This window comes from Lethenteron reissneri, chromosome 61 (genome assembly GCF_015708825.2).
Source record: "Lethenteron reissneri isolate LAM-NWPU_2019-01 chromosome 61, ASM1570882v1, whole genome shotgun sequence".
Lineage (NCBI taxonomy): Eukaryota > Metazoa > Chordata > Hyperoartia > Petromyzontiformes > Petromyzontidae > Lethenteron > Lethenteron reissneri.
In genome coordinates, this window is record NC_083839.1 from 7,119,177 (window position 1) to 7,142,320 (window position 23,144).

At 48.5% G+C, this 23,144-nt stretch overlaps 1 protein-coding gene across 1 annotated transcript in view; it reads left to right on the plus strand.

The window, feature by feature from the left end:
* LOC133358274 (tensin-2-like) overlaps nucleotides 1–23,144 on the plus strand; it is a 93,388-nt gene that overhangs the window by 10,981 nt on the left and 59,263 nt on the right. Inside the window, exon 3 of the mRNA XM_061576510.1 lies at nucleotides 1,457–1,627. Coding sequence (XP_061432494.1) covers nucleotides 1,457–1,627 — 171 coding nt within the window. The remainder of the gene's footprint in view (nucleotides 1–1,456; nucleotides 1,628–23,144) is intronic.

Sequence of the window (23,144 nt, forward strand, 5' to 3'; positions counted from 1 at the left end):
TTCTGTCTCACTCTCAAGCTCAATTTGCCTCTCTCCTCGCTCTCTTCCCACGCTGCCTCTCCTCCTCCTCCTCTCTCTCTCTCTGGGGAAATCTCAGCGCGTTGTAATGAGTCCCAAAAGCTGTCAAAGAGCGTGGGGTGAACGCGTCCGTTAAGTGGGTGAGTTGTGAGTGGGTGGTTGGGTGAGTGGGCGGTTTAGTGGGTGAGTGAGTGGGTGGGTGAGTGGGCGGTTTAGTGGGTGAGTGAGTGGGTGGTGTGTGTGAAGGGGTGAGGTGTGAGTGGGTGGGTCAGTGGGTGGTTTAGCGAGTGAGTGGTGTGTGTGTGTGTATGAAGGGGTGAGATGTGAGTGGGTGGGTGGGTGAGTGGGTGGTTTAGTGAGTGAGTGGGTGGTGTGTGTGTGTGTGAAGGGGTGAGGTGTGAGTGAGTGGGTGGGTGAGTGTGTGAGTGGTTTGTGTGTGTGTGAAGGGGTGAGGTGTGAGTGAGTGGGTGGGTGAGTGGGTGGTTTAGTGAGTGAGTGGTGTGTGTGTGTGAAGGGGTGAGCTGTGAGTGGGTGGGTGGGAGGCTGAGTGGGCGTGGATGGGTATGGATGCGTGGCAGGTTGAGTGGGTAGTTTAGTGTGTGATTGAGTGGGTGAGTGATTGAGTGGGTGGGTGAGTGGGTAGTTTAGTGTGCGAGTGAGTGGGTGAACGGGGCAATGAGTGGCCGAGCGAGTGTGTGGGTGAGGCAGTAAGGGGAGTGAATGGGTGAGTGAGACGGTGAGTGCGTGAACGAGGCCTTAATCTCCACCCACCACCCCCACCCCCCACCATCACTACCACCCACTACCACCACCCCCACCCCCAACCATCACTACCACCCACTACCACCACCCCCACCCCCCACCATCACTACCACTCACTACCACCACCCCCACCCCCCACCATCACTACCACCCACTACCACCACCCCCACCCCCCACCATCACTACCACCCACTACCACCACCCCCACCCCCCACCATCACTACCACTCACTACCACCACCCCCACCCCCCACCATCACTACCACCCACTACCACCACCCCCACCCCCCACCATCACTACCACCCACTACCACCACCCCCACCATCACTACGCACCACCACGCATCACTTACTAGGCGCTCGATAACACATCGCGTGCTGTGCCTTGCCCTCATGCCCCCCGTGCCCCCCACATGCCCCCCCCGCGTGCCCCGCGTGTGCCCCCCTCCCCCATGCCCCCCATGTCCCCCATGTGCCCCCCCCCCGTGTGTGCCACCCCTCCCCACATGCCCCCGTGCCTCCCACGTGCCCCCCCCCTCCCCACATGTCCCCGTGCCTCCCACATGCCCCCCTCACGTGCCCTGTGTGTGTCCCCCTCCCCCATGCCCCCCATGTCCCCCACGTGCCCCTCCCCCGTGCCCTCCATGCCCCCCCTCCCCCCGTGCCCCCCCCCCCAGCTGTCGTTCGCGGCCACGACGCCGGTGCTGGCGGACAAGAAGAAGTACCCCTTCTTCCTGCGCACGGTGCCCTCGGACAACGCCGTGAACCCGGCCATCGCGCGCTTCCTGCGACACTTCAGGTGGCGCCGCGTCGGGACCCTCACCCAAGACGTGCAGCGCTTCTCCGAGGTGGCACACAGGGTGACACACAGGGTGACACACAGCACACAGGGTGGCACACAGGGTGGCACACAGGGTAACACATAGGGTGGCACACAGGGTGACACACAGGGTAACACATAGGGTAACACACAGCACGCAGGGTAACACACAGGGTAACACACAGCACGCAGGGTGACACACAGGGTGGCACACAGGGTGGCACACAGGGTGGCACACAGGGTGGCACACAGGGTGGCACACAGGGTGACACACAGGGTAACACATAGGGTAACACACAGCACGCAGGGTAACACACAGGGTAACACACAGCACGCAGGGTGACACACAGGGTGGCACACAGGGTGGCACACAGGGTGGCACACAGGGTGGCACACAGGGTGGCACACAGGGTGACACACAGGGTGACACACAGGGTAACACACAGCACGCAGGGTGACACACAGGGTGGCACACAGGGTGGCACACAAGGTGGCACACAGGGTGGCACACAGGGTGACACACAGGGTAACACACAGGGTAACACACAGCACGCAGGGTGACACACAGGGTGGCACACAGGGTGGCACACAGGGTGGCACACAGGGTGGCACACAGGGTGACACACAGGGTGACACACAGGGTAACACACAGCACGCAGGGTGACACACAGGGTGGCACACAGGGTGGCACACAGGGTGGCACACAGGGTGGCACACAGGGTGACACACAGGGTGACACACAGGGTGGCACACAGGGTGGCACACAGGGTGACACACAGGGTGACACACAGGGTAACACACAGCACGCAGGGTGACACACAGGGTGGCACACAGGGTGGCACACAGGGTGGCACACAGGGTGACACACAGAGTGACACACAGGGTGGTACACAGGGTGACACACAAGGTGACACACAGGGTAGTACACAGGGTGACACACAGCACACAGGGTGACACACAGGGTGACACACAGGGTGACACACAGGGTGGTACACAGGATGACACACAGGGTGGCACACAGGGTGACACACAGAGTGACACACAGGGTGGTACACAGGGTGACACACAGAGTGACACACAGGGTGGTACACAGGGTGACACACAGGGTGACACACAGAGTGACACACAGGGTGGTACACAGGGTGACACACAGGATGACACACAGGGTGGCACAGCACACAGGGTGACACACAGGGTGGCACGCAGGGTGGCACACAGGGTGACACACAGGGTGACACACAGGGTAACACACAGCACGCAGGGTGACACACAGGGTGACACACAGCACGCAGGGTGGCACGGCCATAGCTCACGACGTGGCATTCTACAATGGTGTGGTGTGTGCCGTCTGCAACGTGTGCACGTGTGTGTGCGCGTGTGTGGATCGGTGGCGCAGTGGTTAGCGCATCGTGTTACGAACCCGGCGACTCGGGTTCAATCCCCGGCTCACAAACAACGTCAGGGGCAAATATCTCAACCGGTCCTGGGCCTCCCTTAAGTCGACTCGGCCATGAATGCACACCTGGCGTGATGGGTAAAACATCACTGCTGGGGAGACAAAGGCGGTCGTGGTGCTGCTGATCAGCCATCCCTCTCGTGCGCTGTGCAGGCACGAGGGGGATGAGTGACCAGTGGTCAGTGGAGGCTACCTGGGGGATCTTTGTCTGTGTGTGGTGTGATGTGTGTGTGGTGTGTGTGTGTGGTGTGTGTGTGGTGTGTGCGGTGTGTGCGTGGTATGCGTGGTGTGCGTGGTGTGTGTGTGTGGTGTGTGTGGTGTGTGTGTGGTGTGTGCTGTGTGTGTGGTGTGTAGCTGTGTGTGTGGTGTGTATGTGTGCGTGGTGTGTGTGGTGTGTATGTGTGTGTGGGGTGTGTGTGGTGTGTGTGGTGTGTGTGTGTGGTTGTGTGGTGTGTGTGTATATATGGTGTGTATGGTGTGTGTGCTGTGTGTGCTGTGTGTGTGGTGTGTGTGGTGTGTGTTTGGTGTGTGTGTGGTGTGTGTTGTGTGTGTGTAGTGTGTGTGTGGTGTGTGTGTGTATATATGGTGTGTGTGTATGTGTGTGTGTGGTGTGTGTGTGTGCTGTGTGTGGTGTGTGTGTGGTGTGTGTTGTGTGATGTGTGTGTGGTGTGTGTGTGCTGTGTGTGCTGTGTGTGTGGTGTGTGTGTGCTGTGTGTGCTGTGTGTGTGTGCTGTGTGTGTGGTGTGTGTGTGTATATATATATGGTGTGTGTTCTGTGTGTGTAATGTCAGTGCAGCGTGTGCCGCGAGTGATTGATGATTCTCTGGCCTCTGGCTCTGTATCGCGGCCTCCCAGTGTCTCCCCATTACACCACGCAAGGGGGGGGGGGGAGACGTGGGGGGGAGACGTGGGGGGGGAGGGAGACGTGGAGAGGGGAGACATGGGTGGGGGGAGGGAGACGTGGGGGGGGGAGACGTAGGGGGGGGGAGACGTTGGGGGGGGAGACGTGGGGGGGGGGGGCGGAGATGTGGGGGGGGGAGACGTGGGGTGGGGGGCAGTCGTGCTGAGAAAGGGAGAGTGGGAGGGAGAGCCATGGTGACAAAGGGGCTGGCGCTAGTGCTGGTGTTAGTGCTCGTGTTGGTGCTAGTGTTGGTGCTAGTGTTAGTGCTAGTGTTAGTGCTAGTGTTGGTGTTAGTGTTATTGCTGGTGCTAGTGTTGGTGCTAGTGTTGGTGCTAGTGTTAGTGCTAGTGTTGCTGCTAGTGTTAGTGCTAGTGTTAGTGCTAGTGTTAGTGTTATTGCTGGTACTAGTGTTGGTGCTAGTGTTAGTGCTAGTGTTAGTGTTATTGCTGGTGCTAGTGTTGGTGCTAGTGTTGGTGCTAGTGTTAGTGCTAGTGTTGGTGCTAGTGTTAGTGCTGGTGTTAGTGTTAGTGCTGGTGCTAGTGTTGGTGCTAGTGTTAGTGCTGGTGTTAGTGTTAGTGCTGGTACTAGTGTTAGTGCTAGTGTTGGTGCTAGTGTTAGTGCTAGTGTTGGTGCTAGTGTTGGTGCTAGTGTTGGTACTAGTGTTAGTGCTGGTGTTAGTGCTAGTGTTAGTGCTGGTGCTAGTGTTGGTGCTAGTGTTAGTGCTAGTGTTGGTGCTAGTGTTAGTGGTGGTGTTAGTGCTCGTCTTAGTGCTGGTGTTAGTGCTAGTGTTAGTGCTAGTGCTGGTGCTAGTGCTGGTGTTAGTGTTAGTGCTAGTGTTAGTGCTAGTGTTAGTGCTAGTGTTGGTGCTAGTGTTAGTGCTGGTGCTAGTGTTGGTGCTAGTGTTGGTGCTAGTGTTGGTGCTAGTGTTAGTGCTAGTGTTAGTGCTCGTGTTGGTGTTAGTGTTAGTGCTGGTGCTAGTGTTAGTGGTGGTGGTGTTGGTGCTAGTGTTAGTGCTGGTGCTAGTGTTGGTACTGGTGTTGGTGCTAGTGTTAGTGCTGGTGCTAGTGTTAGTGCTGGTGTTGGTGCTAGTGTTAGTGCTGGTGCTAGTGTTGGTGCTAGTGTTGGTGCTAGTGTTGGTGCTGGTGCTAGTGTTGGTGCTAGTGTTGGTGCTAGTGTTAGTACTGGTGCTAGTGTTAGTGCTGGTGTTGGTGCTAGTGTTGGTGCTGGTGCTAGTGTTGGTGCTAGTGTTGGTGCTAGTGTTAGTGCTGGTGCTAGTGTTAGTGCTGGTGTTGGTGCTGGTGTTAGTGCTGGTGCTAGTGTTGGTGCTAGTGTTGGTGCTAGTGTTAGTGCTGGTGCTAGTGTTGGTGCTAGTGTTGGTGCTAGTGTTGGTGCTAGTGTTAGTGCTGGTGCTAGTGTTGGTGCTAGTGTTGGTGCTAGTGTTAGTGCTGGTGCTAGTGTTAGTGCTAGTGTTGGTGCTGGTGTTAGTGCTGGTGCTAGTGTTGGTGCTAGTGTTGGTGCTAGTGTTAGTGCTGGTGCTAGTGTTGGTGCTAGTGTTAGTGCTGGTGCTAGTGTTGGTGCTGGTGTTGGTGCTAGTGTTAGTGCTGGTGCTAGTGTTGGTGCTAGTGTTGGTGCTAGTGTTGGTGCTGGTGCTAGTGTTGGTGCTAGTGTTGGTGCTGGTGTTAGTGCTGGTGCTAGTGTTGGTGCTAGTGTTGGTGCTAGTGTTAGTGCTGGTGTTGGTGCTAGTGTTAGTGCTGGTGCTAGTGTTGGTGCTAGTGTTGGTGCTAGTGTTAGTGCTGGTGCTAGTGTTAGTGCTAGTGTTGGTGCTGGTGTTAGTGCTGGTGCTAGTGTTGGTGCTAGTGTTGGTGCTAGTGTTAGTGCTGGTGTTGGTGCTAGTGTTAGTGCTGGTGCTAGTGTTGGTGCTGGTGTTGGTGCTAGTGTTAGTGCTGGTGCTAGTGTTGGTGCTGGTGTTGGTGCTAGTGTTAGTGCTGGTGCTAGTGTTGGTGCTAGTGTTGGTGCTAGTGTTAGTGCTAGTGTTAGTGCTGGTGCTAGTGTTGGTGCTAGTGTTAGTGCTAGTGTTAGTGCTAGTGTTGGTGCTAGTGTTGGTGCTAGTGTTAGTGCTGGTGCTAGTGTTAGTGCTAGTGTTAGTGCTAGTGTTAGTGTTAGTGCTAGTGCTGGTGCTAGTGTTGGTGCTAGTGCTAGTGTTGGTGCTAGTGTTGGTGCTAGTGTTAGTGCTAGTGTTAGTGCTCGTGTTGGTGCTAGTGTTAGTGCTAGTGTTAGTGCTAGTGTTAGTGCTAGTGTTAGTGCTAGTGTTGGTGCTAGTGTTAGTGCTAGTGTTAGTGTTAGTGCTAGTGTTGGTGCTAGTGTTGGTGCTAGTGCTAGTGTTGGTGCTAGTGTTGGTGCTAGTGCTAGTGTTAGTGCTAGTGTTAGTGCTAGTGTTGGTGCTAGTGTTGGTGCTAGTGCTAGTGTTAGTGCTAGTGTTAGTGCTAGTGTTGGTGCTAGTGTTAGTGTTGGTGCTAGTGTTGGTGCTAGTGTTAGTGCTCGTGTTGGTGCTAGTGTTAGTGCTAGTGTTAGTGCTAGTGTTAGTGCTAGTGTTAGTGCTAGTGTTAGTGCTAGTGCTAGTGCTGGTGCTAGTGCTGGTGCTAGTGCTAGTGTTAGTGCTAGTGTTGGTGCTAGTGTTAGTGTTAGTGCTAGTGCTGGTGCTAGTGTTAGTGCTAGTGTTAGTGCTAGTGTTAGTGCTAGTGCTAGTGCTGGTGCTAGTGCTAGTGTTAGTGCTAGTGTTGGTGCTAGTGCTAGTGTTAGTGCTAGTGTTAGTGCTAGTGTTAGTGCTAGTGCTAGTGTTGGTGCTAGTGTTGGTGCTAGTGTTAGTGTTAGTGCTAGTGTTGGTGCTAGTGTTGGTGCTAGTGTTAGTGCTAGTGCTAGTGTTAGTGCTGGTGTTAGTGCTAGTGTTAGTGCTAGTGTTAGTGCTAGTGTTAGTGCTGGTGTTAGTGCTAGTGTTAGTGCTGGTGTTAGTGCTAGTCTTAGTGCTAGTGCTGGTGCTAGTGTTAGTGCTAGTGTTGGTGCTAGTGTTGGTGCTAGTGTTGGTGCTAGTGTTAGTGCTAGTGTTGGTGCTAGTGTTAGTGCTGGTGTTAGTGCTAGTGTTAGTGCTGGTGTTAGTGCTAGTCTTAGTGCTAGTGCTAGTGTTGGTGCTAGTGTTGGTGCTAGTGTTAGTGCTAGTGTTGGTGCTAGTGTTAGTGCTAGTGCTAGTGTTAGTGCTAGTGTTAGTGCTAGTGTTAGTGTTGGTGTTAGTGCTAGTGTTAGTGTTAGTGCTAGTGTTAGTGCTAGTGTTGGTGCTAGTGTTAGTGCTAGTGTTAGTGCTAGTGTTTGTGTTAGTGCTGGTGTTAGTGTTAGTGCTAGTGTTAGTGCTAGTGTTAGTGCTAGTGCTAGTGTTAGTGCTAGTGTTGGTGCTAGTGTTAGTGCTAGTGCTAGTGTTAGTGCTGGTGTTAGTGCTAGTGTTAGTGTTGGTGTTAGTGCTAGTGCTGGTGTTAGTGTTAGTGCTAGTGTTAGTGCTGGTGTTAGTGCTAGTGTTAGTGCTAGTGTTAGTGCTAGTGTTAGTGCTGGTGTTAGTGCTAGTGTTGGTGTTAGTGCTAGTGCTAGTGCTGGTGCTAGTGCTAGTGTTAGTGCTAGTGTTAGTGCTGGTGTTAGTGTTAGTGCTAGTGTTAGTGCTAGTGTTGGTGCTAGTGTTGGTGCTAGTGTTAGTGCTAGTGTTGGTGCTAGTGTTAGTGCTGGTGTTAGTGCTAGTGTTAGTGCTGGTGTTAGTGCTAGTCTTAGTGCTAGTGCTAGTGTTGGTGCTAGTGTTGGTGCTAGTGTTAGTGCTAGTGTTGGTGCTAGTGTTAGTGCTAGTGCTAGTGTTAGTGCTAGTGTTAGTGCTAGTGTTAGTGTTGGTGTTAGTGCTAGTGTTAGTGTTAGTGCTAGTGTTAGTGCTAGTGTTGGTGTTAGTGCTAGTGCTAGTGCTGGTGTTAGTGCTGGTGTTAGTGTTGGTGTTAGTGCTAGTGCTAGTGCTGGTGCTAGTGCTAGTGTTAGTGCTAGTGTTAGTGCTAGTGTTAGTGCCGGTGTTAGTGCTAGTGTTAGTGCTAGTGTTGGTGCTAGTGTTAGTGCTAGTGTTAGTGCTAGTGTTAGTGTTAGTGCTGGTGTTAGTGCTAGTGTTAGTGTTGGTGTTAGTGCTAGTGCTAGTGCTGGTGTTAGTGTTAGTGCTAGTGTTAGTGCTAGTGTTAGTGCTGGTGTTAGTGCTAGTGTTGGTGTTAGTGCTAGTGCTAGTGCTGGTGCTAGTGTTAGTGCTAGTGTTAGTGCTAGTGTTAGTGCCGGTGTTAGTGCTAGTGTTAGTGCTAGTGTTAGTGCTAGTGTTAGTGTTAGTGCTGGTGTTAGTGTTAGTGTTAGTGCTAGTGTTAGTGTTAGTGCTAGTGCTGGTGTTAGTGTTAGTGCTAGTGCTGGTGCTAGTGCTAGTGTTAGTGCTAGTGTTAGTGCTAGTGTTAGTGCCGGTGTTAGTGCTAGTGTTAGTGCTAGTGTTAGTGCTAGTGCTAGTGTTAGTGCTAGTGTTAGTGTTAGTGCTGGTGTTAGTGCTAGTGTTAGTGTTGGTGTTAGTGCTAGTGCTGGTGTTAGTGCTAGTGTTAGTGTTGGTGTTAGTGCTAGTGCTAGTGCTGGTGCTAGTGCTAGTGTTAGTGCTAGTGTTAGTGCTAGTGTTAGTGCCGGTGTTAGTGCTAGTGTTAGTGCTAGTGTTAGTGCTAGTGTTAGTGTTAGTGCTGGTGTTAGTGCTAGTGTTAGTGTTGGTGTTAGTGCTAGTGCTAGTGCTGGTGTTAGTGTTAGTGCTAGTGTTAGTGCTGGTGTTAGTGCTAGTGTTAGTGTTGGTGTTAGTGCTAGTGCTAGTGCTGGTGCTAGTGCTAGTGTTAGTGTTAGTGCTAGTGTTAGTGCTAGTGTTAGTGCCGGTGTTAGTGCTAGTGTTAGTGCTAGTGTTAGTGTTAGTGCTAGTGTTAGTGCTAGTGTTAGTGCTAGTGTTAGTGCTGGTGTTGGTGCTAGTGTTAGTGCTAGTGCTGGTGCTAGTGTTAGTGCTAGTGTTAGTGCTAGTGTTAGTGCTGTTGCTAGTGTTAGTGCTGGTGCTGGTGTTGGTGCTATTGTTGGTACTAGCGTTAGTGTTAGTGCTAGTGTTAGTGTTGGTGCTGGTGTTAGTGCTAGTGTTAGTGCTAGTGTTAGTGCTAGTGTTAGTGTTGGTGCTGGTGTTAGTGCTGGTGTTGGTGCTGGTGTTGGTGCTGGTGTTGGTGCTAGTGCTAGTGTTAGTGCTAGTGTTAGTGCTAGTGTTACTGTTAGTGTTAGTGCTAGTGTTAGTGCTGGTGTTAGTGCTAGTGTTAGTGCTAGTGTTAGTGCTGGTGTTAGTGCTAGTGTTAGTGCTGGTGTTAGTGCTAGCGTTAGTGTTAGTGCTAGTGTTAGTGCTAGAGCTAGTGTTAGTGCTGGTGTTAGTGCTAGTGTTAGTGCTAGTGTTAGTGCTGGTGTTAGTGCTAGCGTTAGTGTTAGTGCTAGTGTTAGTGCTAGAGCTAGTGTTAGTGCTAGTGTTAGTGCTAGTGTTAGTGCTAGTGCTGGTGTTAGTGCTAGTGTTAGTGTTAGTGCTAGTGTTAGTGCTGGTGTTAGTGCTAGCGTTAGTGTTAGTGCTAGTGTTAGTGCAAGAGCTAGTGTTAGTGCTAGTGTTAGTGCTAGTGTTAGTGCTAGTGCTGGTGTTAGTGTTAGGGTTAGTGCTAGTGTTAGTGCTAGTGCTAGTGTTAGTGCCGGTGTTAGTGTTAGTGTTGGTGCTGGTGTTAGTGCTGGTGTTAGTGTTAGTGTTGGTGCTGGTTTTAGTGTTAGTGTTGGTGCTGGTGTTAGTGTTAGTGTTGGTGCTGGTGTTAGTGCTGGTGTTAGTGTTAGTGTTGGTGCTGGTGTTAGTGCTAGTGTTAGTGTTGGTGCTGGTGTTAGTATTAGTGCTAGTGTTAGTGCTAGTGTTAGTGCTAGTGTTAGTGTTGGTGCTGGTGTTAGTGCTGGTGTTAGTGTTGGTGCTGGTGTTAGTGCTGGTGTTAGTGTTAGTGCTGGTGTTAGTGTTAGTGCTAGTGTTAGTGTTGGTGCTGGTGTTGGTGCTGGTGTTGGTGCTGGTGTTGGTGCTGGTGTTGGTGCTAGTGCTAGTGTTAGTGCTAGTGTTAGTGCTAGTGTTAGTGTTAGTGCTAGTGTTAGTGCTGGTGTTAGTGTTAGTGCTGGTGTTAGTGCTAGTGTTAGTGCTGGTGTTAGTGTTAGTGCTGGTGTTAGTGCGAGTGTTAGTGTTAGTGTTAGTGCTAGTGTTAGTGCTGGGGTTAGTGTTGTGCTGGTGTTAGTGCTAGTGTTAGTGCTGGTGTTAGTGTTAGTGCTAGTGTTAGTGCTGGTGTTAGTGTTAGTGCTAGTGGTAGTGCTAGTGTTAGTGCTGGTGTTAGTGCTAGTGTTAGTGCTAGTGTTTGTGCTAGTGCTAGTGTTAGTGCTAGTGTTAGTGCTAGTGTTGGTGTTAGTGCTGGTGTTAGTGCTGGTGTTAGTGCTGGTGTTAGTGCTGGTGTTAGTGCTGGTGTTAGTGTTAGTGCTAGTGTTAGTGCTAGTGTTAGTGCTGGTGTTAGTGCTGGTGTTAGTGCTAGTGTTAGTGCTAGTGCTAGTGTTAGTGCTAGTGTTGGTGTTAGTGCTGGTGTTAGTGCTGGTGTTAGTGCTAGTGTTAGTGCTAGTGTTAGTGCTGGTGTTAGTGCTGGTGTTAGTGCTGGTGTTAGTGCTGGTGTTAGTGCTGGTGTTAGTGTTAGTGCTAGTATTAGTGCTAGTGTTAGTGCTGGTGTTAGTGCTGGTGTTAGTGCTAGTGTTAGTGCTGGTGTTAGTGTTAGTGCTAGTGTTAGTGCTAGTGTTAGTGCTGGTGTTAGTGCTGGTGTTAGTGCTAGTGCTAGTGTTAGTGCTGGTGTTAGTGCTAGTGTTAGTGCTAGTGTTAGTGCTAGTGTTAGTGCTGGTGCTAGTGTTAGTGCTAGTGTTAGTGCTAGTGTTAGTGCTAGTGTTAGTGCTGGTGTTGGTGCTAGTGTTAGTGCTGGTGTTAGTGCTAGTGTTAGTGCTGGTGTTAGTGCTAGTGTTAGTGCTGGTGTTAGTGCTCGTGTTGGTGCTAGTGTTAGTGCTAGTGTTAGTGCTGGTGTTAGTGCTAGTGTTAGTGCTCGTGTTGGTGCTAGTGTTAGTGCTAGTGTTGATGCTAGTGTTAGTGCTAGTGTTAGTGCTAGTGTTGGTGCTAGTGTTAGTGCTAGTGTTAGTGCTAGTGTTAGTGTTGGTGCTAGTGTTAGTGCTAGTGTTAGTGTTGGTGTTGGTGCTAGTGTTAGTGCTGGTGTTGGTGCTAGTGTTAGTGCTAGTGTTAGTGCTCGTGTTGGTACTAGTGTTAGTGCTAGTGTTGGTGCTAGTGTTAGTGCTGGTGTTGGTGCTAGTGTTAGTGTTGGTGCTAGTGTTGGTGCTAGTGTTGGTGCTAGTGTTAGTGCTAGTGTTAGTGCTGGTGTTGGTGCTAGTGCTAGTGTTAGTGCTAGTGTTGGTGTTGGTGCTAGTGTTAGTGCTAGTGTTAGTGCTAGTGCTAGTGTTAGTGCTAGTGTTAGTGTTGGTGCTAGTGTTGGTGCTAGTGTTGGTGCTAGTGTTAGTGCTGGTGTTGGTGCTAGTGCTAGTGTTAGTGCTGGTGTTGGTGTTGGTGCTGGTGTTGGTGCTAGTGTTGGTGCTGGTGTTGGTGCTAGTGTTAGTGCTAGTGTTAGTGCTCGTGTTGGTGCTAGTGTTAGTGTTAGTGCTAGTGTTGGTGCTAGTGTTAGTGGTAGTGTTAGTGTTGGTGCTAGTGTTAGTACTAGTGTTAGTGTTGGTGCTAGTGTTAGTGCTGGTGCTAGTGTTAGTGTTAGTGCTGGTGCTAGTGTTAGTGCTAGTGCTAGTGTTAGTGCTAGTGTTAGTGTTGGTGTTAGTGCTAGTGTTAGTGTTAGTGCTAGTGTTAGTGCTAGTGTTGGTGTTGGTGCTAGTGTTAGTGTTAGTGCTAGTGTTGGTGTTGGTGTTGGTGTTAGTGTTAGTGCTAGTGTTGGTGCTAGTGTTGGTGTTGGTGCTAGTGTTAGTGTTAGTGCTAGTGTTGGTGTTGGTGCTAGTGTTAGTGTTAGTGCTAGTGTTAGTGCTAGTGTTGGTGTTGGTGCTAGTGTTAGTGTTAGTGCTAGTGTTGGTGTTGGTGCTAGTGTTAGTGTTAGTGCTAGTGTTAGTGCTAGTGTTGGTGTTAGTGTTAGTGTTGGTGCTAGTGTTAGTGTTGGTGCTAGTGTTAGTGTTGGTGTTAGTGTTAGTGTTGGTGTTAGTGTTAGTGCTAGTGTTGGTGTTGGTGCTAGTGTTGGTGTTAGTGTTGGTGCTAGTGTTAGTGTTGGTGCTAGTGTTAGTGTTAGTGCTAGTGTTGGTGTTAGTGTTAGTGCTAGTGTTGGTGCTAGTGCTAGTGTTAGTGCTAGTGTTAGTGTTAGTGCTAGTGTTAGTGCTAGTGTTAGTGCTAGTGCTAGTGTTAGTGCTAGTGCTAGTGTTAGTGTTGGTGCTAGTGCTAGTGTTAGTGCTGGTGTTAGTGCTAGTGTTAGTGCTGGTGTTAGTGTTAGTGCTAGTGTTAGTGCTAGTGTTAGTGCTAGAGCTAGTGTTAGTGCTGGTGTTAGTGCTAGTGTTAGTGTTAGTGCTGGTGTTAGTGCTAGCGTTAGTGTTAGTGCTAGTGGTAGTGCTAGAGCTAGTGTTAGTGCTAGTGTTAGTGCTAGTGTTAGTGCTAGTGCTGGTGTTAGTGCTAGTGTTAGGGTTAGTGCTAGTGTTAGTGTTAGTGCTAGTGCTAGTGTTAGTGCTGGTGTTAGTGTTAGTGTTGGTGCTGGTGTTAGTGCTGGTGTTAGTGTTAGTGTTGGTGCTGGTGTTAGTGTTAGTGTTGGTGCTGGTGTTAGTGCTAGTGTTAGTGCTAGTGTTAGTGCTAGTGTTAGTGTTAGTGTTGGTGCTGGTGTTAGTGCTAGTGTTAGTGCTAGTGTTAGTGCTGGTGTTAGTGTTAGTGCTAGTGTTAGTGTTGGTGCTGGTGTTAGTGCTGGTGTTAGTGCTGGTGTTAGTGTTGGTGCTGGTGTTAGTGCTGGTGTTAGTGTTAGTGCTGGTGTTAGTGTTAGTGCTAGTGTTAGTGCTGGTGTTGGTGCTGGTGTTGGTGCTGGTGTTGGTGCTGGTGTTGGTGCTAGTGCTAGTGTTAGTGCTAGTGTTAGTGCTAGTGTTAGTGCTGGTGTTAGTGTTAGTGCTGGTGTTAGTGCTAGTGTTAGTGCTGGTGTTAGTGTTAGTGCTGGTGTTAGTGCGAGTTTTAGTGTTAGTGTTAGTGCTAGTGCTGGTGCTAGTGCTAGTGTTAGTGCTAGTGTTAGTGCTAGTGTTAGTGCCGGTGTTAGTGCTAGTGTTAGTGCTAGTGTTAGTGTTAGTGCTAGTGCTAGTGTTAGTGCTAGTGTTAGTGCTGGTGTTAGTGCTAGTGTTAGTGTTGGTGTTAGTGCTAGTGCTAGTGCTGGTGTTAGTGCTAGTGTTAGTGTTGGTGTTAGTGCTAGTGCTAGTGCTGGTGCTAGTGTTAGTGTTAGTGCTAGTGTTAGTGCTAGTGTTAGTGCCGGTGTTAGTGCTAGTGTTAGTGCTAGTGTTGGTGCTAGTGTTAGTGCTAGTGTTAGTGCTAGTGTTAGTGTTAGTGCTGGTGTTAGTGCTAGTGTTAGTGTTGGTGTTAGTGCTAGTGCTAGTGCTGGTGTTAGTGTTAGTGCTAGTGTTAGTGCTGGTGTTAGTGCTAGTGTTAGTGTTGGTGTTAGTGCTAGTGTTAGTGCTAGTGTTAGTGCTAGTGTTAGTGCTAGTGTTAGTGCTGGTGTTGGTGCTAGTGTTAGTGCTAGTGCTGGTGCTAGTGTTAGTGCTAGTGTTAGTGCTAGTGTTAGTGCTGTTGCTAGTGTTAGTGCTGGTGCTGGTGTTGGTGCTATTGTTGGTACTAGCGTTAGTGTTAGTGCTAGTGTTAGTGTTGGTGCTGGTGTTAGTGCTAGTGTTAGTGCTAGTGTTAGTGCTAGTGTTAGTGTTGGTGTTAGTGCTGGTGTTGGTGCTGGTGTTGGTGCTGGTGTTGGTGCTGGTGTTGGTGCTAGTGCTAGTGTTAGTGCTAGTGTTAGTGCTAGTGTTACTGTTAGTGTTAGTGCTAGTGTTAGTGCTGGTGTTAGTGCTAGTGTTAGTGCTAGTGTTAGTGCTGGTGTTAGTGCTAGTGTTAGTGCTGGTGTTAGTGTTAGTGCTAGTGTTAGTGCTAGCGTTAGTGTTAGTGCTAGTCTTAGTGCTAGAGCTAGTGTTAGTGCTGGTGTTAGTGCTAGTGTTAGTGCTAGTGTTAGTGCTGGTGTTAGTGCTAGCGTTAGTGTTAGTGCTAGTGTTAGTGCTAGAGCTAGTGTTAGTGCTAGTGTTAGTGCTAGTGTTAGTGCTAGTGCTGGTGTTAGTGCTAGTGTTAGGGTTAGTGCTAGTGTTAGTGCTAGTGCTAGTGTTAGTGCCGGTGTTAGTGTTAGTGTTGGTGCTGGTGTTAGTGCTGGTGTTAGTGTTAGTGTTGGTGCTGGTTTTAGTGTTAGTGTTGGTGCTGGTGTTAGTGTTAGTGCTAGTGTTAGTGCTAGTGTTAGTGCTAGTGTTAGTGTTAGTGTTGGTGCTGGTGTTAGTGCTAGTGTTAGTGCTAGTGTTAGTGTTAGTGCTGGTGTTAGTGTTAGTGTTGGTGCTGGTGTTAGTGCTGGTGTTAGTGTTAGTGTTGGTGCTGGTGTTAGTGCTAGTGTTAGTGTTGGTGCTGGTGTTAGTGTTAGTGCTAGTGTTAGTGTTGGTGCTGGTGTTAGTGCTGGTGTTAGTGCTGGTGTTAGTGTTGGTGCTGGTGTTAGTGCTGGTGTTAGTGTTAGTGTTAGTGCTGGTGTTAGTGTTAGTGCTAGTGTTAGTGTTGGTGCTGGTGTTGGTGCTGGTGTTAGTGCTAGTGTTAGTGCTGGTGTTAGTGTTAGTGCTGGTGTTAGTGCGAGTGTTAGTGTTAGTGCTAGTGTTAGTGCTGGTGTTAGTGTTAGTGCTGGTGTTAGTGCTAGTGTTAGTGCTGGTGTTAGTGTTAGTGCTGGTGTTAGTGCGAGTGTTAGTGTTAGTGTTAGTGCTAGTGTTAGTGTTAGTGCTGGTGTTAGTGTTAGTGCTAGTGGTAGTGCTAGTGTTAGTGCTGGTGTTAGTGCTAGTGTTAGTGCTAGTGTTAGTGCTCATGTTAGTGCTAGTGTTAGTGCTAGTGTTAGTGCTAGTGCTAGTGTTAGTGCTAGTGTTGGTGTTAGTGCTGGTGTTAGTGCTGGTGTTAGTGCTAGTGTTAGTGCTGGTGTTAGTGCCGGTGTTAGTGCTAGTGTTAGTGCTGGTGTTAGTGCTGGTGTTTGTGCTGGTGTTAGTGCTAGTGTTAGTGCTGGTGTTAGTGCTGGTGTTAGTGCTAGTGTTAGTGCTAGTGTTAGTGCTAGTGTTGGTGTTAGTGCTGGTGTTAGTGCTGGTGTTAGTGCTAGTGTTAGTGCTAGTGTTAGTGCTGGTGTTAGTGCTGGTGTTAGTGTTAGTGCTAGTATTAGTGCTAGTGTTAGTGCTGGTGTTAGTGCTGGTGTTAGTGCTAGTGTTAGTGCTGGTGTTAGTGTTAGTGCTAGTGTTAGTGCTAGTGTTAGTGCTGGTGTTAGTGCTAGTGTTAGTGCTAGTGTTAGTGCTAGTGTTAGTGCTAGTGTTAGTGCTGGTGCTAGTGTTGGTGCTAGTGTTAGTGCTCGTGTTGGTGCTAGTGTTAGTGCTGGTGTTAGTGCTAGTGTTAGTGCTGGTGTTAGTGCTAGTGTTAGTGCTGGTGTTAGTGCTCGTGTTGGTGCTAGTGCTAGTGTTAGTGTTGGTGTTAGTGTTAGTGTTAGTGCTAGTGTTAGTGCTAGTGCTAGTGTTAGTGCTAGTGTTGGTGCTAGTGCTAGTGTTAGTGCTAGTGTTAGTGCTAGTGTTAGTGTTGGTGCTAGTGCTAGTGCTAGTGTTGGTGCTAGTGCTAGTGTTAGTGCTAGTGTTAGTGTTAGTGCTAGTGTTAGTGCTAGTGTTAGTGCTAGTGCTAGTGTTAGTGCTAGTGCTAGTGTTAGTGTTGGTGCTAGTGCTAGTGTTAGTGCTGGTGTTAGTGCTAGTGTTAGTGCTGGTGTTAGTGTTAGTGCTAGTGTTAGTGCTAGCGTTAGTGTTAGTGCTAGTGTTAGTGCTAGAGCTAGTGTTAGTGCTGGTGTTAGTGCTAGTGTTAGTGTTAGTGCTGGTGTTAGTGCTAGCGTTAGTGTTAGTGCTAGTGGTAGTGCTAGAGCTAGTGTTAGTGCTAGTGTTAGTGCTAGTGTTAGTGCTAGTGCTGGTGTTAGTGCTAGTGTTAGGGTTAGTGCTAGTGTTAGTGTTAGTGCTAGTGCTAGTGTTAGTGCTGGTGTTAGTGTTAGTGTTGGTGCTGGTGTTAGTGCTGGTGTTAGTGTTAGTGTTGGTGCTGGTGTTAGTGTTAGTGTTGGTGCTGGTGTTAGTGCTAGTGTTAGTGCTAGTGTTAGTGCTAGTGTTAGTGTTGGTGCTGGTGTTAGTGCTAGTGTTAGTGCTAGTGTTAGTGCTGGTGTTAGTGTTAGTGTTAGTGCTAGTGTTAGTGTTGGTGCTGGTGTTAGTGCTGGTGTTAGTGCTGGTGTTAGTGTTGGTGCTGGTGTTAGTGCTGGTGTTAGTGTTAGTGCTGGTGTTAGTGTTAGTGCTAGTGTTAGTGCTGGTGTTGGTGCTGGTGCTGGTGTTGGTGCTGGTGTTGGTGCTAGTGCTAGTGTTAGTGCTAGTGTTAGTGCTAGTGTTAGTGCTAGTGTTAGTGCTGGTGTTAGTGTTAGTGCTGGTGTTAGTGCTAGTGTTAGTGCTGGTGTTAGTGTTAGTGCTGGTGTTAGTGCGAGTTTTAGTGTTAGTGTTAGTGCTAGTGCTGGTGCTAGTGCTAGTGTTAGTGCTAGTGTTAGTGCTAGTGTTAGTGCCGGTGTTAGTGCTAGTGTTAGTGCTAGTGTTAGTGTTAGTGCTAGTGCTAGTGTTAGTGCTAGTGTTAGTGCTGGTGTTAGTGCTAGTGTTAGTGTTGGTGTTAGTGCTAGTGCTAGTGCTGGTGTTAGTGCTAATGTTAGTGTTGGTGTTAGTGCTAGTGCTAGTGCTGGTGCTAGTGTTAGTGTTAGTGCTAGTGTTAGTGCTAGTGTTAGTGCCGGTGTTAGTGCTAGTGTTAGTGCTAGTGTTGGTGCTAGTGTTAGTGCTAGTGTTAGTGCTAGTGTTAGTGTTAGTGCTGGTGTTAGTGCTAGTGTTAGTGTTGGTGTTAGTGCTAGTGCTAGTGCTGGTGTTAGTGTTAGTGCTAGTGTTAGTGCTGGTGTTAGTGCTAGTGTTAGTGTTGGTGTTAGTGCTAGTGCTAGTGCTGGTGCTAGTGCTAGTGTTAGTGCTAGTGTTAGTGCTAGTGTTAGTGCCGGTGTTAGTGCTAGTGTTAGTGTTAGTGCTAGTGTTAGTGCTAGTGTTAGTGCTAGTGTTAGTGCTAGTGTTAGTGCTGGTGTTGGTGCTAGTGTTAGTGCTAGTGCTGGTGCTAGTGTTAGTGCTAGTGTTAGTGCTAGTGTTAGTGCTGTTGCTAGTGTTAGTGCTGGTGCTGGTGTTGGTGCTATTGTTGGTACTAGCGTTAGTGTTAGTGCTAGTGTTAGTGTTGGTGCTGGTGTTAGTGCTAGTGTTAGTGCTAGTGTTAGTGCTAGTGTTAGTGTTGGTGTTAGTGCTGGTGTTGGTGCTGGTGTTGGTGCTGGTGTTGGTGCTGGTGTTGGTGCTAGTGCTAGTGTTAGTGCTAGTGTTAGTGCTAGTGTTACTGTTAGTGTTAGTGCTAGTGTTAGTGCTGGTGTTAGTGCTAGTGTTAGTGCTAGTGTTAGTGCTGGTGTTAGTGCTAGTGTTAGTGCTGGTGTTAGTGTTAGTGCTAGTGTTAGTGCTAGCGTTAGTGTTAGTGCTAGTCTTAGTGCTAGAGCTAGTGTTAGTGCTGGTGTTAGTGCTAGTGTTAGTGCTAGTGTTAGTGCTGGTGTTAGTGCTAGCGTTAGTGTTAGTGCTAGTGTTAGTGCTAGAGCTAGTGTTAGTGCTATTGTTAGTGCTAGTGTTAGTGCTAGTGCTGGTGTTAGTTCTAGTGTTAGGGTTAGTGCTAGTGTTAGTGCTAGTGCTAGTGTTAGTGCCGGTGTTAGTGTTAGTGTTGGTGCTGGTGTTAGTGCTGGTGTTAGTGTTAGTGTTGGTGCTGGTTTTAGTGTTAGTGTTGGTGCTGGTGTTAGTGTTAGTGCTAGTGTTAGTGCTAGTGTTAGTGCTAGTGTTAGTGTTAGTGTTGGTGCTGGTGTTAGTGCTAGTGTTAGTGCTAGTGTTAGTGCTGGTGTTAGTGTTAGTGTTGGTGCTGGTGTTAGTGCTGGTGTTAGTGTTAGTGTTGGTGCTGGTGTTAGTGCTAGTGTTAGTGTTGGTGCTGGTGTTAGTGTTAGTGCTAGTGTTAGTGTTGGTGCTGGTGTTAGTGCTGGTGTTAGTGCTGGTGTTAGTGTTGGTGCTGGTGTTAGTGCTGGTGTTAGTGTTAGTGTTAGTGCTGGTGTTAGTGTTAGTGCTAGTGTTAGTGTTGGTGCTGGTGTTGGTGCTGGTGTTAGTGCTAGTGTTAGTGCTGGTGTTAGTGTTAGTGCTGGTGTTAGTGCGAGTGTTAGTGTTAGTGTTAGTGCTAGTGTTAGTGCTGGTGTTAGTGTTAGTGCTGGTGTTAGTGCTAGTGTTAGTGCTGGTGTTAGTGTTAGTGCTGGTGTTAGTGCGAGTGTTAGTGTTAGTGTTAGTGCTAGTGTTAGTGTTAGTGCTGGTGTTAGTGTTAGTGCTAGTGGTAGTGCTAGTGTTAGTGCTGGTGTTAGTGCTAGTGTTAGTGCTAGTGTTAGTGCTCGTGTTAGTGCTAGTGTTAGTGCTAGTGTTAGTGCTAGTGCTAGTGTTAGTGCTAGTGTTAGTGCTAGTGTTGGTGTTAGTGCTGGTGTTAGTGCTGGTGTTAGTGCTAGTGTTAGTGCTGGTGTTAGTGCCGGTGTTAGTGCTAGTGTTAGTGCTGGTGTTAGTGCTGGTGTTTGTGCTGGTGTTTGTGCTAGTGTTAGTGCTGGTGTTAGTGCTGGTGTTAGTGCTAGTGTTAGTGCTAGTGTTAGTGCTAGTGTTGGTGTTAGTGCTGGTGTTAGTGCTGGTGTTAGTGCTAGTGTTAGTGCTAGTGTTAGTGCTGGTGTTAGTGCTGGTGTTAGTGCTGGTGTTAGTGCTAGTGTTAGTGCTGGTGTTAGTGCTGGTGTTAGTGCTGGTGTTAGTGTTAGTGCTAGTATTAGTGCTAGTGTTAGTGCTGGTGTTAGTGCTGGTGTTAGTGCTAGTGTTAGTGCTGGTGTTAGTGTTAGTGCTAGTGTTAGTGCTAGTGTTAGTGCTGGTGTTAGTGCTAGTGCTAGTGTTAGTGCTAGTGTTAGTGCTAGTGTTAGTGCTAGTGTTAGTGCTGGTGCTAGTGTTGGTGCTAGTGTTAGTGCTCGTGTTGGTGTTAGTGTTAGTGCTGGTGTTAGTGCTAGTGTTAGTGTTGGTGCTAGTGTTGGTGCTAGTGTTGGTGCTAGTGTTAGTGCTAGTGTTAGTGCTGGTGTTGGTGCTAGTGCTAGTGTTAGTGCTAGTGTTGGTGTTGGTGCTAGTGTTAGTGCTAGTGTTAGTGCTAGTGCTAGTGTTAGTGCTAGTGTTAGTGTTGGTGCTAGTGTTGGTGCTAGTGTTGGTGCTAGTGTTAGTGCTGGTGTTGGTGCTAGTGTTAGTGCTGGTGTTGGTGCTGGTGTTGGTGCTAGTGTTGGTGCTGGTGTTGGTGCTAGTGTTAGTGCTAGTGTTAGTGCTCGTGTTGGTGCTAGTGTTAGTGCTAGTGTTGGTGCTAGTGTTAGTGGTAGTGTTAGTGTTAGTGCTAGTGTTAGTACTAGTGTTAGTGTTGGTGCTAGTGTTAGTGCTGGTGCTAGTGTTAGTGTTAGTGCTGGTGCTAGTGTTAGTGCTAGTGCTAGTGTTAGTGCTAGTGTTAGTGCTAGTGTTAGTGTTGGTGTTAGTGCTAGTGTTAGTGTTAGTGCTAGTGTTAGTGCTAGGGTTAGTGCTAGTGTTGGTGTAGTGATAGTGTTAGTGCTAGTGTTGGTGTTGGTGCTAGTGTTAGTGTTAGTGCTAGTGTTAGTGCTAGTGTTGGTGTTGGTGTAGTGTTAGTGTTTAGTGCTGGTGTTGGTGTTGGTGTTAGTGTTAGTGCTAGTGTTGGTGCTAGTGTTGGTGTTGGTGCTAGGTGTTAGTGTTAGTGCTAGTGTTGGTGCTAGTGTTGGTGTTAGTGTTAGTGCTAGTGTTAGTGCTAGTGTTGGTGTTGGTGCTAGTGTTAGTGTTAGTGCTAGTGTTGGTGCTAGTGTTAGTGTTAGTGCTAGTGTTAGTGCTAGTGTTGGTGTTAGTGTTAGTGTGGTGCTAGTGTTAGTGTTGGTGCTAGTGTTAGTGTGGTGTTAGTGTTAGTGTTGGTGTTAGTGTTAGTGCTAGTGTTGGTGTTGGTGCTAGTGTTGGTGTTAGTGTTGGTGCTAGTGTTAGTGTTGGTGCTAGTGTTAGTGTTAGTGTAGTGTTGGTGTTAGTGTTAGTGCTAGTGTTGGTGCTAGTGCTAGTGTTAGTGTTGGTGTTAGTGTTAGTGCTAGTGTTAGTGCTAGTGTTAGTGCTAGTGTTGGTGCTAGTGCTAATGTTAGTGCTAGTGTTAGTGCTAGTGTTAGTGTTGGTGCTAGTGCTAGTGCTAGTGTTGGTGCTAGTGCTAGTGTTAGTGCTAGTGTTAGTGTTAGTGCTAGTGTTAGTGCTAGTGCTAGTGTTAGTGAAGTATTGGAATTGATGGCAGGAACTTCTTGACGGGAACACACTTTTATTAAATCTTTACGGGTCACAATACAACGTGTGGTCTCCCTTCTTCCGACTACACACTCCACTAATCTCGTGTAAACTCTAGGCCTCTGGCTACACACGATACACTTCACTCGTGTAGACCCTATGCCTCTGGCTACACAATACACTCGACTCGTGTAGACCCTATGTCCCTGGCTACACACGATACACTTCACTCGTGTAGACCCTATGCCTCTGGCTACACAATACACTCGACTCGTGTAGACCCTATGTCCCTGGCTACACACAATGCATTCGGCTCGTGTAGACCTTATGCCTATGGCTACACACACTACACTCGCCTCTGGGTTACACAGAGTCCCGGTCCCGTTAGGACAGCGGGACTAGGTACCGCAGGGCCCTAGGTCTTCATCCCCGTCTTCATTCTTTGCTGGTTACACACTGCCCTTACGCCTGTGTGCATCCCCTTTTATAGCCCCTGCTCACGAGAGACGGAGCTGATGCGGACGTCGACGTGAGCATCGTTCCTTAGTGAACCAATCACGACGCACTCACTCTACGATCCGTTTTCCCCAGCGCGTGTTAACACTCCTCCTCCAATCACACCGCGCTGCCACCTGATCACTCCCTCTCAGCGCGTCACCGGCCCACAGCCAATCATTACGCGCTGGCATACGATCCCTAATCCCAGCGCGTATCACCACTACATTAGTGCTAGTGCTAGTGTTGGTGCTAGTGCTAGTGTTAGTGCTGGTGTTAGTGCTAGTGTTAGTGCTGGTGTTAGTGTTAGTGCTAGTGTTAGTGCTAGCGTTAGTGTTAGTGCTAGTGTTAGTGCTAGAGCTAGTGTTAGTGCTGGTGTTAGTGCTAGTGTTAGTGTTAGTGCTAGTGTTAGTGCTAGTGTTAGTGCTGGTGTTAGTGCTAGCGTTAGTGTTAGTGCTAGTGTTAGTGCTAGAGCTAGTGTTAGTGCTAGTGTTAGTACTAGTGTTAGTGCTAGTGCTGGTGTTAGTGCTAGTGTTAGGGTTAGTGCTAGTGTTAGTGCTGGTGTTGGTGCTAGTGCTAGTGTTAGTGCTAGTGTTGGTGTTGGTGCTAGTGTTAGTGCTAGTGTTAGTGCTAGTGCTAGTGTTAGTGCTAGTGTTAGTGTTGGTGCTAGTGTTGGTGCTAGTGTTGGTGCTAGTGTTAGTGCTGGTGTTGGTGCTAGTGTTAGTGCTGGTGTTGGTGCTGGTGTTGGTGCTAGTGTTGGTGCTGGTGTTGGTGCTAGTGTTAGTGCTAGTGTTAGTGCTCGTGTTGGTGCTAGTGTTAGTGCTAGTGTTGGTGCTAGTGTTAGTGGTAGTGTTAGTGTTGGTGCTAGTGTTAGTACTAGTGTTAGTGTTGGTGCTAGTGTTAGTGCTGGTGCTAGTGTTAGTGTTAGTGCTGGTGCTAGTGTTAGTGCTAGTGCTAGTGTTAGTGCTAGTGTTAGTGCTAGTGTTAGTGTTGGTGTTAGTGCTAGTGTTAGTGTTAGTGCTAGTGTTAGTGCTAGTGTTGGTGCTAGTGTTAGTGCTAGTGTTAGTGCTAGTGTTGGTGTTAGTGCTAGTGTTAGTGCTAGTGTTGGTGTTGGTGCTAGTGTTAGTGTTAGTGCTAGTGTTAGTGCTAGTGTTGGTGTTGGTGCTAGTGTTAGTGTTAGTGCTGGTGTTGGTGTTGGTGTTAGTGTTAGTGCTAGTGTTGGTGCTAGTGTTGGTGTTGGTGCTAGTGTTAGTGTTAGTGCTAGTGTTGGTGCTAGTGTTGGTGTTAGTGTTAGTGCTAGTGTTAGTGCTAGTGTTGGTGTTGGTGCTAGTGTTAGTGTTAGTGCTAGTGTTGGTGTTGGTGCTAGTGTTAGTGTTAGTGCTAGTGTTAGTGCTAGTGTTGGTGTTAGTGTTAGTGTTGGTGCTAGTGTTAGTGTTGGTGCTAGTGTTAGTGTTGGTGTTAGTGTTAGTGTTGGTGTTAGTGTTAGTGCTAGTGTTGGTGTTGGTGCTAGTGTTGGTGTTAGTGTTGGTGCTAGTGTTAGTGTTGGTGCTAGTGTTAGTGTTAGTGCTAGTGTTGGTGTTAGTGTTAGTGCTAGTGTTGGTGCTAGTGCTAGTGTTAGTGTTGGTGTTAGTGTTAGTGTTAGTGCTAGTGTTAGTGCTAGTGTTAGTGCTAGTGTTGGTGCTAGTGCTAGTGTTAGTGCTAGTGTTAGTGCTAGTGTTAGTGTTGGTGCTAGTGCTAGTGCTAGTGTTGGTGCTAGTGCTAGTGTTAGTGCTAGTGTTAGTGCTAGTGTTAGTGCTAGTGCTAGTGTTAGTGAAGTATTGGAATTGATGGCAGGAACTT